The 15912-nt window shown below is 40.4% G+C and overlaps 1 protein-coding gene across 2 annotated transcripts in view; it reads left to right on the top strand.

Annotated features, from left to right (window-relative positions):
* The window catches only part of kifbp (kinesin family binding protein), a 39717-nt gene continuing 23805 nt past the window's right edge, over window positions 1-15912 (top strand). Inside the window, exons 1-6 of one of the 2 annotated variants that reach the window (XM_034188529.1) lie at window positions 1-417; window positions 6503-6601; window positions 8012-8091; window positions 10909-10967; window positions 13227-13351; window positions 14169-14262. In XM_034188529.1, the coding sequence (XP_034044420.1) occupies window positions 22-417; window positions 6503-6601; window positions 8012-8091; window positions 10909-10967; window positions 13227-13351; window positions 14169-14262 (853 nt within the window). In that variant the 5' untranslated portion in view covers window positions 1-21. The remainder of the gene's footprint in view (window positions 418-6502; window positions 6602-8011; window positions 8092-10908; window positions 10968-13226; window positions 13352-14168; window positions 14263-15912) is intronic. The other variant, XM_034188521.1, reaches the window with a different exon arrangement.

The raw sequence follows: 15912 nt of genomic DNA, 5'->3' as shown, positions 1-15912 counted from the left end.
TCTCTTCTCCGCAGGAAAAACATGGCGTCTCTGAGCAGCAGTGAGTTGGGAGCTGTTTGCGAGAAATTCTCCACCGCCCAAAACCTCACTGATGTGGAATCACGAAATGACCCCGAGAACGACCCGTTCCGCTCCAGGTACAAAGCCAGGGAGTTGTTCCGAGAGATTTACTGCTCGCTGAAGAGTTTCGAGCCCGTTGACGGTGAGGAGAGCGTCGAGCAGCTGCGGGACTTGAGCGGAGACTCTCCGGACGGGCTGCGGGCCGTCAGGATGGCCGCCGTGGACTACTACCTGGGCGTTAACCACATCGACACGGAGGAGCTGTCAGCCGGCGAGGAACATTTGATAAATTGCCTGAAACTGCTGGACAAATGCAGAGTTTCGCCTGAGAACGTGTCGCTGTTCATCCATGTCAGGGTAACGTGGGGATAAATACAGAAATTTTCACACATGTAACTTCAATACATGTGTATATAACCATTTCGAAAATTTGACTCAGCGTGATTGCATTTGCACAGAAAATAAAACTCAAATACATAGTGAAAGTCTCCGGAAGGAACTAACATCCTTTCTCTACTCGAACTTATTCTGTACACCTGACGTAGATTTTGTTTTTGTACGCTATCATCATCATTATTATTATTATTGTTATTATTATTATTGTTGTTATTATTTTGTCCTGTTTCATAAGTGTTCATTTCATAGTCATTATACGGTTTGGACATTTCACAGTAAAACACCCAAATGTGGGAACATGAACAAACTCTGAGCATTTTATTAGAAACAGCAAGATCAGATAGATAGTATAAGAGGTAATTTTGGGGGGAAATATTAACACTTGGAAAGTAGAAAAATGCTTCTTACTTCTGGTGTCACAGACCGAACAGTCCGCTCCTAAAAATCAGTCCGCCTTTTGCATCTGTGCATGCGTCATTTTTGGACCACAGCAGCACGTCTGAGACGGAGTCTCTGCACCCAAAGCAATCAAATGGATTAATGTGATTATTAGCCATCCAATGATAAAGGTAAAACCTCTTAAATTATTCTAAAGTCAGTTTTAAGCGGAAATGAGGCAAAATTCTGTGACGCTTTGAAATGTCCAATGTGCACTGAATGCTTCAGCTAGCAGCTCGTTTAGCCACAGCGCTCTGATCGCTTCCACCGCCTTTTATGATGAAATAATGCTAAGATAATGCTAATGATAAGATGGGACCTGATTATTCAAAACCTTATAAGTAAGAAGAAGAATTTTAAATTCTATTCTAGAATTAACAGGAAGCCAATGAAGAGAGGCCAATATGGGTGAGATATGCTCTCTCCTTCTAGTCCCCGTCAGTACTCTAGCTGCAGCATTTTGAATTAACTGAAGGCTTTTTAGGGAACTTTTAGGACAACCTGATAATAATGAATTACAATAGTCCAGCCTAGAGGAAATAAATGCATGAATTAGTTTTTCAGCATCACTCTGAGACAAGACCTTTCTGATTTTAGAGATATTGCGTAAATGCAAAAAAGCAGTCCTACATATTTGTTTAATATGCGCTTTGAATGACATATCCTGATCAAAAATGACTCCAAGATTTCTCACAGTATTACTAGAGGTCAGGGTAATGCCATCCAGAGTAAGGATCTGGTTAGACACCATGTTTCTAAGATTTGTGGGGCCAAGTACAATAACTTCAGTTTTATCTGAGTTTAAAAGCAGGAAATTAGAGGTCATCCATGTCTTTATGTCTGTAAGACAATCCTGCAGTTTAGCTAATTGGTGTGTGTCCTCTGGCTTCATGGATAGATAAAGCTGGGTATCATCTGCGTAACAATGAAAATTTAAGCAATACCGTCTAATAATACTGCCTAAGGGAAGCATGTATAAAGTGAATAAAATTGGTCCTAGCACAGAACCTTGTGGAACTCCATAATTAACTTTAGTCTGTGAAGAAGATTCCCCATTTACATGAACAAATTGTAATCTATTAGACAAATATGATTCAAACCACCGCAGCGCAGTGCCTTTAATACCTATGGCATGCTCTAATCTCTGTAATAAAATTTTATGGTCAACAGTATCAAAAGCAGCACTGAGGTCTAACAGAACAAGCACAGAGATGAGTCCACTGTCCGAGGCCATAAGAAGATCATTTGTAACCTTCACTAATGCTGTTTCTGTACTATGATGAATTCTAAAACCTGACTGAAACTCTTCAAATAGACCATTCCTCTGCAGATGATCAGTTAGCTGTTTTACAACTACCCTTTCAAGAATTTTTGAGAGAAAAGGAAGGTTGGAGATTGGCCTATAATTAAAGATAGCTGGGTCAAGATGCGTTCAGATGTATTATTATAATAGTCTGAGTGCATGTGTATGGCTTTGATCACACAAAAACTGTGGAGAGTTGTCAGTTGCCGTTTGGTATGCTTATGTATTTTGGAAAGCTGAAACAATTAGTCGAGTAACTTGAATAATTTGATTACAAAAAATGTTCAAGGCAAATTCTGTGCCTTGAAGCTTCGTTTAACTTTGTCGTACATATGCTAGGCCTGTGTGTGGCGCTGTAACGTCCCCAGAAAAAAACAGACTAGAGCACGTGCATAATGCCGTGTAAACCACAGATAATACGCTAGATAGGGTCGAGCTGTATGAAAGGCATGCCCTGAGCAGATCACGGCCCTGCCATCTTGGAAGGTTGCGCTGTCAGTGGAATATGCATGCTCTGCGCTTGTAATCACTGTCGATTCTCTGGCCGACTTCTCCGCCGTTATTTACATTTAAGGCGTGAAAACTTGTGCTTAGGTCAATTAAGATACGTAGATTTGATTTCTGAAGTCAGATTTATAACTGTTGATTGTTTCTCCCTATAAGGGTGTGAATAGAACATAACGTGGAGCTCCTGTCAATAGAAAGCTCATGTCAGCAGTCAACTCTGGCTGATTCCTCCTCTTTTTTTTTTTTTTTTTTTCTCTGTGCTTTGGCAGTGAAGGATTAGAATGAAATCGTGTGGAAGAGGCAAGGATTAACGCTGCGAAACAGAAACTTGATGGGACTTGATGGGACAAATAATATTGGAGAAATTGGCAATTTTAGCTAACCAGTAAACAATGGACATTATGCTGCAATGCACCATGGGAGTTTGGGGTTTTGAGGTTTTAAGTGTTGCTATTGTGATTTGTTACTTTAACAGTGTTGTTAGTGTTACTGATTTATTGTTTTTGTAGCTGTTTTGTGGTTGAGTCAATTTAGTTAAGACTCATGTTGCTGGTACCATGAGTGACTTAAGTGTCACGTTGCTACCGTGAGTGAAATGTGTACTGTTTTTAATGTCTCCTGCTACTGCCTTTGTTTGTTAAATTAAAAGCACCTGCTTACAGCAGCTGTGCGTGCAACTTTGATCACAGAAAAACTGTTGACAGCTGACATTTGTCGTTTGGTATGCTTATGTATTTTGGGTCAAAGATGAATGCGGCAAAAATAGAACAATGCATGTTGCTAACTACTTTCTGGATTCGCACGCCATTCCAGCAGGGGGCAGTAAGTCGTCTTTATATTAAAAGCGTGAGTGATTTTCAGTTCAGTGTAAGTACATAATAGTAAATACATTAAAAAATACATGGATGACACAAGAAAGTGAAAATACTTAATTCCATTGTGGTCCAATTAAAAATAAAATGACAAAATAGAAGTAGAAATAATAATAACTGGGGTTAACTATATGACATCAGTACTGTACATTTCCTGTTGCTACCGGCGGATGCTAAGAGTTAGGTGGGAAGTTAATACAACCCCTGGCAAAAATTATGGAATCGCCGGCCTCGGAGGATGTTCATTCAGTTGTTTAATTTTGTAGAAAAAAAGATCACAGACATGACACAAAACTAAAGTCATTTCAAATGGCAACTGTCTGGCTTTAAGAAACACTATAAGAAATCAGGAAAAAAAATTGTGGCAGTCAGTAACGGTTACTTTTTTTTAGACCAAGCAGAGGGAAAAAAATATGGAATCACTCAATTCTGAGGAAAAAATTATGGAATCATGAAAAACAAAAGAACGCTCCAACACATCACTAGTATTTTGTTGCACCACCCCTGGCTTTTATAACAGCTTTTCTTCAACTTACACCAAAGATTTTCAATTGGATTAAGATCCGGACTATTTGTAGGCCATGACATTGACCCTATGTGTCTTTTTGCAAGGAATGTTTTCACAGTTTTTGCTCTATGGCAAGATGCATTGTCATCTTGAAAAATGATTTCATCATCCCCAAACATCCTTTCAATTGATGGGATAAGAAAAGTGTCCAAAATATCAACGTAAACTTGTGCATTTATTGATGATGTAATGACAGCCATCTCCCCAGTGCCTTTACCTGACATGCAGCCCCATATCATCATTGACTGTGGAAATTTACATGTTCTCTTCAGACAGTCATCTTTATAAATCTCATTGGAACGGCACCAAACAAAAGTTCCAGCATCATCACCTTGCCCAATGCAGATTTGAGATTCATCACTGAATATGACTTTCATCCAGTCATCCACAGTCCACGATTGCTTTTCCTTAGCCCATTGTAACCTTGTTTTTTTCTGTTTAGGTGTTAATGATGGCTTTCGTTTAGCTTTTCTGTATGTACATGCCATTTCCTTTAGGCAGTTTCTTACAGTTCGGTCACAGATGTTGACTCCAGTTTCCTCCCATTTGTTCCTCATTTGTTTTGTTATGCATTTTCGATTTTTGAGACATATTGCTTTTTTTCTGTTTTCTGTCTTAACTTTTTAATGTCTTCCTTGGTCTACCAGTATGTTAGACTTTAACAACCTTCCCATGTTGTTTGTATTTGGTCCAGAGTTTAGTCACAGCTGACTGTGAACAGCCAACATCTTTTGCAACATTGCGTGATGATTTACCCTCTTTTAAGAGTTTGATAATCCTCTCCTTTGTTTCACTTGACATCTCTCGTGTTGGAGCCATGATTCATGTCAGTCCACTTGATGCAACAGCTCTCCAAGGTGTGATCACTCCTTTTTAGATGCAGACTAATGAGCAGATCTGATTTGATGCAGGTGTTAGTTTTGGGGATGACAATTTACAGGGTGATTCCATAATTTATACCTCAGAATTGAGTGAGTCCATATTTTTTCCCTCTGCTTGGTCTAACAAAGTAACCGTTACTGACTGCCACAATTTTTTTTTCTTGATTTCTTATAGTGTTTCTTAAAGCCAGAAAGTTGCCATTTGAAATGACTTTAGTTTTGTGTCATGTCTGTGATCTGCTTTTTTTTCTACAAAATTAAACAACTGAATGAACATCCTCCAAGGCCAGTGATTCCATAATTATTGCCAGGGGTTGTATATGCGGATGTTCAGGGCGAGCCCTCATCATGTCCAGCAATTTTGAACAATCTAGGATGAAATATGTGGGCGCGACAGCCGTTCAAAGTGAAACAGCATGCTCCGAAACGCTCGCCAAAGTTTGACGAACCATAGCAGCCACGCCTTTTGACCTACATTGATAACTTTTGGTCAGCATGGGGTCATGATGATGTGTACCAAATTTAAAGATGATTGGATGAAATCCCTAGGATGAGTTAGTTCAAATGTAAGTAGTGGAAATAGCCAAAAATGGCAAAAATGACCTCAAAATCGATACTTAAAATCAAAATAGCTGACTTTCTGTTGACATTTTATCATGTCGTTAAGAGACTGTTTTGTGCATGGTAAATATCTGTACCAAATTTCATGAGGCTATGACAAAAAAAAAACCCAAAGGGGAGGGTTTTTTGAAAATGTGTAGGGGTACCATTTTGCTGCGAGCATGTGTGTGACCCCCAAAATATAGAACATCGCATCCGGCTGAACGACTTTGCAAAGCTTAGTGAGTTTTTGTGCATGGGAAAGGGGCAATTTGGGACTTGCAAAACGTAAAGAATAATAAATAATAATAATAAACAGCACAATTACAATAGGCCCTAATGATAGTGTGTATATGATGACAAGAACCTAAACAATGTATAAATACTTTAAGATAGTAAATTAACATTAAAAAAAAATACATAATTACTAATTAGAAGGAAATAAAAGGGTTGAGTTCTACATCTAAAAATGGTTGAAGTCTAAGGTTCTAAAAACATTCTGGACTCACACGCCACTCCTACAAGCTTTGCTTAATTTATTACCACCCTTATCACAAAAATGTCAGCTACCTATTTCATAAACAGTACCCAATCTAGAGCCTGTGGATCTCCTACAGACAACACACTAGTTTTCATTATTTCTTTTATAATTGGGTATAATAACATTAGCTTGCTGGCTACAACATCTCAAACACCATTCTTTAATTTTGATGATGATTCATCATGAATACAACTGATGGAGGATGTTATATCAGAAGAGCAGATGACTGGTGTTTATTTACATTGTGCTGCTTAATGTAGCTTTATTTTCTGAAACATGCTGTTGCTTGGTACCAGTTAACTTTGCTGTCTGTACTGGCTGTTTATTGATTATTAGAACCAGCTTGGCATCCTGTGGGCAGGCCGGGAGGAGATGGAGAAGGCTCAAGGCTTTCTGGAAATGGCAGAATCCATCTATCAGCAATATATGAAGGAGGTGAGGTTTGCTACATGTATAACCATTTATGTGAGACCACTAGTTTCCTGCTTGATTAATTTGAAGATGGAGAGATTGTAACATTTATGCACTGCACATATAAGCCATGAATAAATACTTGGGGTGGGGGGCAAAGCACCTGATGCTTCATAGGTGCTGGAGGACCTATAAGTTTAGTTGTTAGATTTTAGGCATTGAGGTGAAATGGCATAATTGACATCAGTGTACAAAGAAAGAGCACATTTTACAAATGTAGGAGCCATCAAATGCATCATGTACTGTAACAGTGAGACTGATATTCAGCATATGGGCTGACATTTTGCATTTCTGCAGCTCGTTGTCACCGCTTGTGGCTGCATCATGTTAGATATGATCACTGTTTATTAACTTATTTTAAACGTGCACTTGACATGACAGCAGAGTCTCAAATTTGTAGTTCTTTTAAGTTTGCATGTTCTCCCTGTGTTTGTTTGGGTTTCCTCTGGGTGCTCCTGTTTCCTCCCACATCCAAAGACATGGAGGTTAGGTGAATTGTAAACTTTATAATTGTCCAGGTCTCCCTTGCAAAAGAGGTCTTGATCTCAGTGGGACTAAATAAAGGTTAAATTAAAATAAGTTGCAATGTGCAGGATTTAAAAATGTTTAGTAGCTGGAGTGGAACATATCATTCATACTCATCTTTTGATTTGTGTAGATTACCTCCAGTCAGTGTCTTTTATGAGCTTAGAATGAACCCTTCATGTCAACATAGGAGCTGGCCCCCTCATGGAGGCCTCCATGTTGATACAGGACCCCAGACGCATCATGCGTACTTTCTCATGTTGCTGTGCATCTGGAAGACTGAAGAAAAAAGAAGTTGAATTTGTTTTTTCACTCCTGTACACTGTCTACTCTGGGTTCTAGTGCAGACTAATAAGTTGAGAACCCTCAGTTTTTTGTGAAATGAAGCATCATACAAATTATCACACGAACAAAAAGTGAAAATTTAAGGGGAGGGGGGGGGGTGACTGGTGACGGCACTCTGTAACGTCACCAATAAATGGCCCCAAACCCTACACACTGTTTTATTATATTCATGACTAAAATCAGTTTTTGGTTCTAATCAAATTAATTGACAATCAAAAACAAAAAGAGTCAGGAGGGAAGACATATTTTGTGCTGTTGACATAGAAAGGGAGACAAAGAAAAAGTGAATAAAATACGGTGTGGGTCCTGAAAAAGTCTCTTCACATATATCCCAGATTTTGCCTCGATTTATAGTGGAACTGCAGACTGTATGGCTCCTCCATCCACCTGTCATCTAGCTTACCTTGGTTTCAGCTGCGGTGCAGCATGGTGGAGCCAGCTTCGCTGTGGTTGAAACCTGTGATCTTCAGATCCTCTTCATCAGCAGCTACTGTTGTTTTTCAGGAGGGGAGTCCTCCCCTTGACATCACAGAGTATTTCTGTACTGAGGAAAACCTGCTGACTCACCAGGAAAAGACCAAGAGGTAAACATCAGTCTGATACCCCAGTAACTACAGCAAACTCACCTAAGGTCCCTTCAATGCATGGAGCTGCTTCAGCAGCTGTCACACTGTGCCTGATTGAGGAAATGTATGAGTAACAGAAATTAAATTTTAATATCGGTTTGTGTGAATTTTTGTCCTGTACAAGTTATTTAAAATGTATTCCTCGTCAGCTGATGACCAGCAAGTCCGTCGGAAGGTTTTGTGCATGCTGAGAAATTTGCGGATGGAGCGCTTCCCCGGTGGTTGCATGTTTATTTACATTTTTGTCCTGTACTTGTTGGTAGGATGTCCAGTAGACTTTAGTTTTTGCTGTGTGTTATCTGTTCTTCATTTTGCATTTGGAAGCGCTGTACATCCACATTCGGTGACTGTCCACTCACTCCATCAAAGCCCCAAATCCACCCGAGACCGGCAGATTTGGTGATTGTTGCCATTGGACAAATGATTTTAATCTCTTCTCATCTGTTTACTCAGTCTGTCACAGTGTGACTACACCATTAAATTTGTTTGACAACACTTAACTGGGCAGTAGCAGATAATTGGCGTTCATGCTTAGGGTTTTGGTTCCGTCTGTTCACACACAAGTCTCTGTGCCTTTCCTCAGTACACATGTATCACAGCATGGGCTTATGAATACATTCACATTTTAAGAAGTCTAAACCACTTGCTCTCCTTTGCCGCAAAAGCAATGCACAAATTGCAAAAAAAAGCTATGCCCTGGACAGCACATATTTATGACTAAATCAACATTAATTAAAAAGTTGATGGGATGTGTGTTGTGATTAAGAGGAGGAATCTCAAATCTTGTTCTGTTTTAGCACAGAAGTAGGCTACACAGGAGGAAAAATGTTTAAAAACAAGAGCAATCAGAGATTTTTCTTTATATCCGCCAATCCGGATCACCGTTAAAATTCAGTGGACTCTTCCATGGTCTAATATCTATCTGTGATGAAAATTTGGTGAGATTCCATGAAGTAGTTTTAACGTAATCCTTCAAAGCCTAGATCAACTCCAAAATTTAATGGGTTCTTCTATGGCCTAATGTCTGTCTGTCTGAAAATTTTGTCAAAATGTTTGCAGTAGTTTTGATGTAATCAGACAGATAAATAAACACAGGTGATTTTTATTACATCATTGGCGGACATAATAATGGCACACATTTATGAATTCTTAGTGGTACAGCTTAGGTACAATTTCCATAGCAGTTGTTCAGTTTGTGATAAAAGCATAGAATTTGGCACACACATTCTAAATTAACTCGTTTATTTTCAGATATGGAGACATCCTGGAGCTGACCTCTAATGAGCTACAGGGGTTAATAAAGAATTACACAGGGGTCAGAATTAAAAAATGCTCCAATCATGTTGAAAACTATACCACATTATTTGTCTGATCATAAAGATTCCAAAAAGGTATAGTTTGGACTATCTATGACTGAATGTTCTGGGGGTATGGGGTAAAAACATCAAGAATGGTGACAAAGGTCAGTTTCAGTTTGTACAGTTTGCATCACTTTTTTACCCAAACTGAAGTAACTTTAGCTTTTCACCCCGTACAACCTGAAATTGACCTTTCTCACCATTCTTGCTGTTTTTACCCCATAACTCCAGAACATTCAGTCATTCGAGGTCAGCTCCAGGATGTCTCCATATCTGTAAATAAACATTAGTTAATTTAGAATATGTGTGCCAAACTTCATGCTTTTATCACGAACTGAGCAATTCTTTTGGTTATCTGCTGCGCTATCTGGAGCTGAAATACGTTGAATGCACGCTTGTGTTGTCTGTTAGTCAGTGAATAAATCATGGTCGAGGAGGGGAAAAAATGGGAGTTTGTACAAAGCACTTCACATTATGATCCTCTGAAAACAAACAGAGCAACACTCAGGAGCGGCCTGTGGCATGGCTGATAGAGGCAGATGCTGGGGCCCAAAAGTACAGGGGGTTGTGTTGTTGTTTTACTGTCACATTTGCTTTTTGTTTGTTTGTTTTGTTTTTGGGGGGCTGCGCCCTCTTGCCAGTCCACATAGAGTGAGCCTCAGTGTTTGCGTCTGGCTCGAACATGGCAAAGCCATTGTTACCGACCGAACAGCCCCCATGCCTTCACTGAGCATGCGTCATTTAAGTGTTAGCAATTCACCGATTATTGCCTTGTTTCTTCTTAAAACTGTGCTCTAGTCATCATCTGTACCAGCGATAGATATCTGAAGCTTTTGTACAACAGTCATTTCCACATAAATTCAGCATTATTTCATAATAAAAGATAAGGGAGCTATCAGAGCGAGACACCAGCACATCTGAGTCAGACTCTGAGTCTAACTCTCTACACCCAAAGTGATCAAAGGGAATAATGGGATTATTAACATTCAGATGACAAAGTAAAACCTAAATAATTCTAAAGTCAATGTTATGCAGAAACAAGCATTTTTAAGCAGAAACGAGGCGCGAATCGGTGAATCGCTGCTGACGCGCCGAAATGACACATGCGCAGTGAAGGCAGGGGGGACCAATTTTTAGGGGGGACTGTTCAGTTGGCGACAGGGTACCTTCTTTCAAAGGACTTTGTGACGATGTCAAACATTGTGCACCCTGTTTGAGCCACATGTCATGCCAGAACAGAATATTAAGAGGAAATGTGGCTTTCATCCCAAGTATGAAAGTAAATTTAAAGACTGTCTGCAATTTTGTGATGTCTTTAAAATTGCAGAATATGCAGTAGCAGTTTTTTTTCCTCCTTCTTCCATGTTTTACCTCCTATCAAGTCACGATTTCTGTCATTGCCTCCTGTGTCCAACAGGTTTGAGTTGGCCTACACCTATACCATGTATTATCTTGCTCAAGTCTATCAGAATCTTGGTGAGTCTGAAGTTCAAAAAGGGCCACAGGTTATGAATGAGCCTTTCACTTGAGAATTCAAAAATAAATAAAGCATTTTAAAAAGCTCCTGTTATGTATGTTTAGTGGCATCTTACGATAATGATCACAGAGTATGTATGCATGCATGCATGTATATGGAAACATACCCCTTCCCCCCTTCGCACATACACACACACACACACACACACACACACACACAGATGGACAGGTGGATTTTTGCATGTTAAAATCACTAACCAAAAAGCTCGCTTTAGTAACCACTAACTGAAAGGTTAACATTTATACCGATAACCTGATTTAAAAAAAAAAAAAAAATTAGTGGAAGCTACAGCTAACCGATAACGGCTAACTTATTGGCTCCGGTACACTTGACCCAAAATGCACAGAACACTGCCATCTACTGGATGGGAGTGTAAATAGCAGCCAACTGTCATACGGTCACCAGTCGGTGCACTCCTGTGTCACACTTAAACAGAATTTTCAGTTTTGCAGATGCCTTTTCTTTTTACAAATAAAAAAATTTACCTATTTAAAAATACAGATTTATTCATAAAAACCAACACACATTATTGTAACGTGTGTGTGTGTGTGTGTGTGTGTGTTTTTTTTTTTTTTTTTTTTAACAACCAACCAACCAGTGATCAGGAGGCTCAATTTCCCATAATACCTTTGGGCATCTGTGAGATTTAATGCTCAAACATTCAGAATTAGTGCATGACTTTAAAACTAAAAGATATTTGTGATATTTTCACTTTGTAAAAATGACAGTTAATGTTAATATCAATAAACCATCTGGAATTAGTTTGGTTTTTAAATCAAAACCATAAGTCAAACCTGCTTTCCTCTTCAGCACTTCTGCCTCACGTCTGGACCACTGTATGCTGTGAATGTAAATTACTTTAATTGATTTATTTTTCCTTGTAGCAGCCAGGTCCCTTCTGCTGGTGTAGGGTTGAGCTCAGCTCGTCACAGCATCCTGAGTGCTGCAAAACACAACAGAGAGGAACTATTGTGTGATTTTATGGTTTACAAACGTTTTTGACTGTTGAGCTTTATTTATTATGCCAGCAAAAAAACGTTAGCGAAACAAAAGTTAGTGGAAGCTACTGTGTAGGCTCTCAGTTGTCCAGGTGGTATCCATAGTAGAGAAGCTTGAATCTTCGACTGGACTGGGTTGCTTGACGCGAGGACATTTCGCTTCAGATCGCAGAAGCTTCCTCAGCTAAAATTCTTGCTCTGGAAGTCTGACTTCTGTCTGACTCTTGTAGAGAAGAATAAAACAGAAACCAACAAAAGCTGGAGTTTTAAACCTAACCAGACCCCTCCTACTGAGAGGCAGACTGCTATAGGCTAGTGACTAAACAATAGCTCTAATTAGCGGTTAAGCCCACTTAACCGGGGAGGGGGTCTGAGACACACTTTATCCCCTGTTTACAATGGGGTACTCAGGTCAAAGGAGTTTCAGTCTTTTGTTCATGGTAATGAGTCATTCACGTCATCAAGGGAGCCATCAGAAAGGCATCCATCCCATCATTAGAGGGACAGCTGTCCTGCCATTAGGTGTGCTAACTACAGCACAATAGTTGCTAATTAGAGCTATTGTTTAGTCACTAGCCTATAGCAGTCTGCCTCTCAGTAGGAGGGGTCTGGTTAGGTTTAAAACTCCAGCTTTTGTTGGCTTCTGTTTTATTCTTCTCTACAAGAGTCAGACAGAAGTCCGACTTCCAGAGCAAGAATTTTAGCTGAGGAAGCTTCTGCGATTTGAAGCGAAACGTCCTCGCGTCAAGCAACCCAGTCCAGTCGAAGATTCAAGCTTCTCTACTTAGTGGAAGCTAATTGGTCCGCTGATGTTTTTTTTTTAAGTTAGCTGAAAAGCTAATCTGCTAACAAAATAGGTAGTTTCGCTAATCAGCGGATAGGCAGAACTGTGCCCGCCAATGGTTACAACCCCAGTTCCAATTCTTCAACTTATATTCAATTGAATACACCACAAAGACAAGATATTTAATGTTCGAACTGATAGACGTTATTGTTTTTTGTGCAAATATTTGCTCATTTTGAAATGGATGCCGGCAACACGTTTCAAAAAAGCTGGGACAGTGGTATGTGTACCACTGTGTTACCTACCTTCTAACAACACTCAATAAGCTATGTTTCAAATGCCTCTTCTGTTCAGGCTTCATATTTGTTGCTTTATTTCTGAGAATTATATATAAATATATGCGTGTTCTGTCACAGGTCAAACTGAGCGTGCTGCCACGTACTGCCACAGCACACTGCAGAGGCAGTTACAGTTAAATCAGTACAATCCAATGGAATGGGCTCTGAATGCAGCTACCTTGTCACAGTACTACATCTCAAAGGTACGTACGTTTTAGATTTTGTGTGTGTTACTTTCCACCCAGAATTTAGATGAAATGATTTACCAAAAGCAAGGTTGTTGTTGTTGGCTGCTCCCATTTGTTTGGGGTCACCACAGTGTATCCAGCCAGATCTGCATTGGTATGTGGCAAGTTTTACACCAGATGCCTTTCCTGACTTACCAGGCCTCACACTGCTTACTTTCTGAGATCTGATGGGGTCAGGCTTACACAGAGCAGACTGGCTGCATTTACCAAAAGCAAGGAGTTGAGTAAATATATTGAATTGATTTGAGACCTCAAGATAGCGCATGCTTGTTGTTGCATTGTTATATTTTCCATCTCTTTAGCATTTCTTCTCATCCATTCCTATACTTTTTGCTCTCTTCAAAGAATCAAAGAATTGTTTTATTTCTACATGTGTCTACAAGAAAGCCTTGCAGGATTATCCAGTTTTTGCAAGAATATGACCAGGGAGGCTTGGAGAGAAAGCAACAGCGGGGTAGCAAATTCATCAGAACAGGTGTGGGGTGGACACAGGACTTTGAAATGGTTAGCACTGCTACCTATTAACGATTATGCTTACTGACGTATTGACTGTTTTTGGACGAATGAAAGAATCAAGTAACATAAATGTGATGATGGCTATCTCAGCAAAATCAGGTAATAATAATAGTGCGCCCCCTATGTAGGCTCTGAGGTGACTATACGATAGGGACAATTGTGACTAATAATCTTATGTTGTGTGAGATGTACTTGATGTTGCCTTCAGCACACTCGCAGTCATTTTATTTTCAGAGGTGTGCTGTGTGTTTTCCAGGACTGCTATATGGAAGGCAGACATTGCCTGTCGGCGGCTGTAGTCATATCGAGTTTGGCATGGGAAGTTTCTTCTGAGGCTGCAGCACAGGAGAGTAAGTGTTCACCTGTGGAAAAAAAAAAACAGAATAATTAAGGAAAACTGTTGCCATATAATGAAATGTGGTATAAATTTTTCCTTTCAGTGTGGTCAAATGCTTGAGTTGTTTCTCAGTCAAGATTCTGTCAATAATACAAGAGCTGGTCATGCGGAGAAAAGATTGAAAAATCCATTCATCCATTTTCAATACCCACTTACTCAAATTAAGGGTTAGGGGAGTTGGGGGAGCTGGATGAGGATGAGACTCTGGGGAAAAAGCTCTTCCTCAATCTGCTAGTCCGGGTTTTTATGTTGCAGAATCGCTTCCCTGATGGGAGTGGGGCAAACAGATGGTGTCCGGGATGTGTTTGGTTAGTGGAGATCTTGGTGTCTCTCCTCTGCAGGCGTCTAGCAGACACAGCATCCAGGACAGGAAGCTCAGCTCCAACAATCCTCTGGGGTGTCCTCACAACCTGAGCCAAGTCTTTTCTGTTCTCTGTTGTGCAGTTGGCATACCATAAAGTCATGCCCTGACAGAAGATGCTCTTCACAGTGCTCCTGTAGAAGTTCACAAGGAGTTGAGGGGATAGACCAGCCTGCTTCAGCTTCCTGAAGAAGAAGAGCCTTTGTTGTGCCTTCTTCATCAGGTGGGAGGTGTTGACTGACCAAGAGAGGTCCTTGGTGATGTGGAGTCCTAGGAATTTGATGTTGTCCACCACCTCCACCATCTCACCGTTTATGTGAAGTGGTCAGGGGGTGGTCTTCCTGGTCCTCCTGAAATCCACAATGACCTCCTTGGTTTTGGTGGTGTTCAGAAGCAGGTTATTCTCTGAACACCACTGACTCAAGTGAGTCTCCTCATTGTCACTAACAAATTTCATCACGGTGTTGGAAGAGTGGATGGTGGTGCAGTCCTGAGTAAAGAGGGTGAACAGGGTTGGGCTGAGCACACAGCCCTGTAGCATCCCAGTGTTCAGTATGATGGTGGTGGATATATGTCTTCCTATCCTGACGTTCTGTGGCCTACAGGTAAGAAAGTCCATAAGCCATGTGCAGAGTGAAGTGGTAAGTTCAAGATCCTAGAGTTTGTGAACCAGTTTATAGGGGATTATTGTATTGAAAGCGGAGCTGAAGTCTATGAAGAGCATCTGGGCGTATGTATTTGGTTGTTCCAGGTGGGTCAGGGCTGAGTGGAGTGCAACAGACTGCATGCTCTGCATATCTGTTCATCTGGTAGGAAAACTGGTATCTGTCCAGATCTGCAGAGATGATGTCTCTGATGTGGGACAGGATGATCCTCTCAAAGCACTTCATGATTAGCAAGGTCAGGGCCACAGGGCGGTAGTCATTAGGGCAGGTCACAAATGTCTTCTTTGGTACAGGAATGATAGTGGTGGATTTAAGACAAGTGGGGACAGCAGCTTGTTGCAACGAGAGGTTGAAGATGTTGGTGAACACTCCCGGTAGCTGGTCAGCACATAACTGCAGTGTGCAGCCTGACACCCCGTCAGGTCCTGTCGCTTTATGGCCCAGTCAAACAGCACTTAACGAAGGGCAACGAAGCCCTGATGAAACAAGATATCTTGACTTCCGTTGACATCATTTAACCTTTGCTCAGCTTTGTTCCTGCAGCTGGCCCTTCATCCGGATTTTTAAACTGTTGAAA

The sequence above is a fragment of the Thalassophryne amazonica genome, chromosome 2 (genome assembly GCF_902500255.1).
Source record: "Thalassophryne amazonica chromosome 2, fThaAma1.1, whole genome shotgun sequence".
Taxonomy (NCBI): domain Eukaryota; kingdom Metazoa; phylum Chordata; class Actinopteri; order Batrachoidiformes; family Batrachoididae; genus Thalassophryne; species Thalassophryne amazonica.
This window is presented reverse-complemented; position numbering and strand designations above follow the sequence as displayed.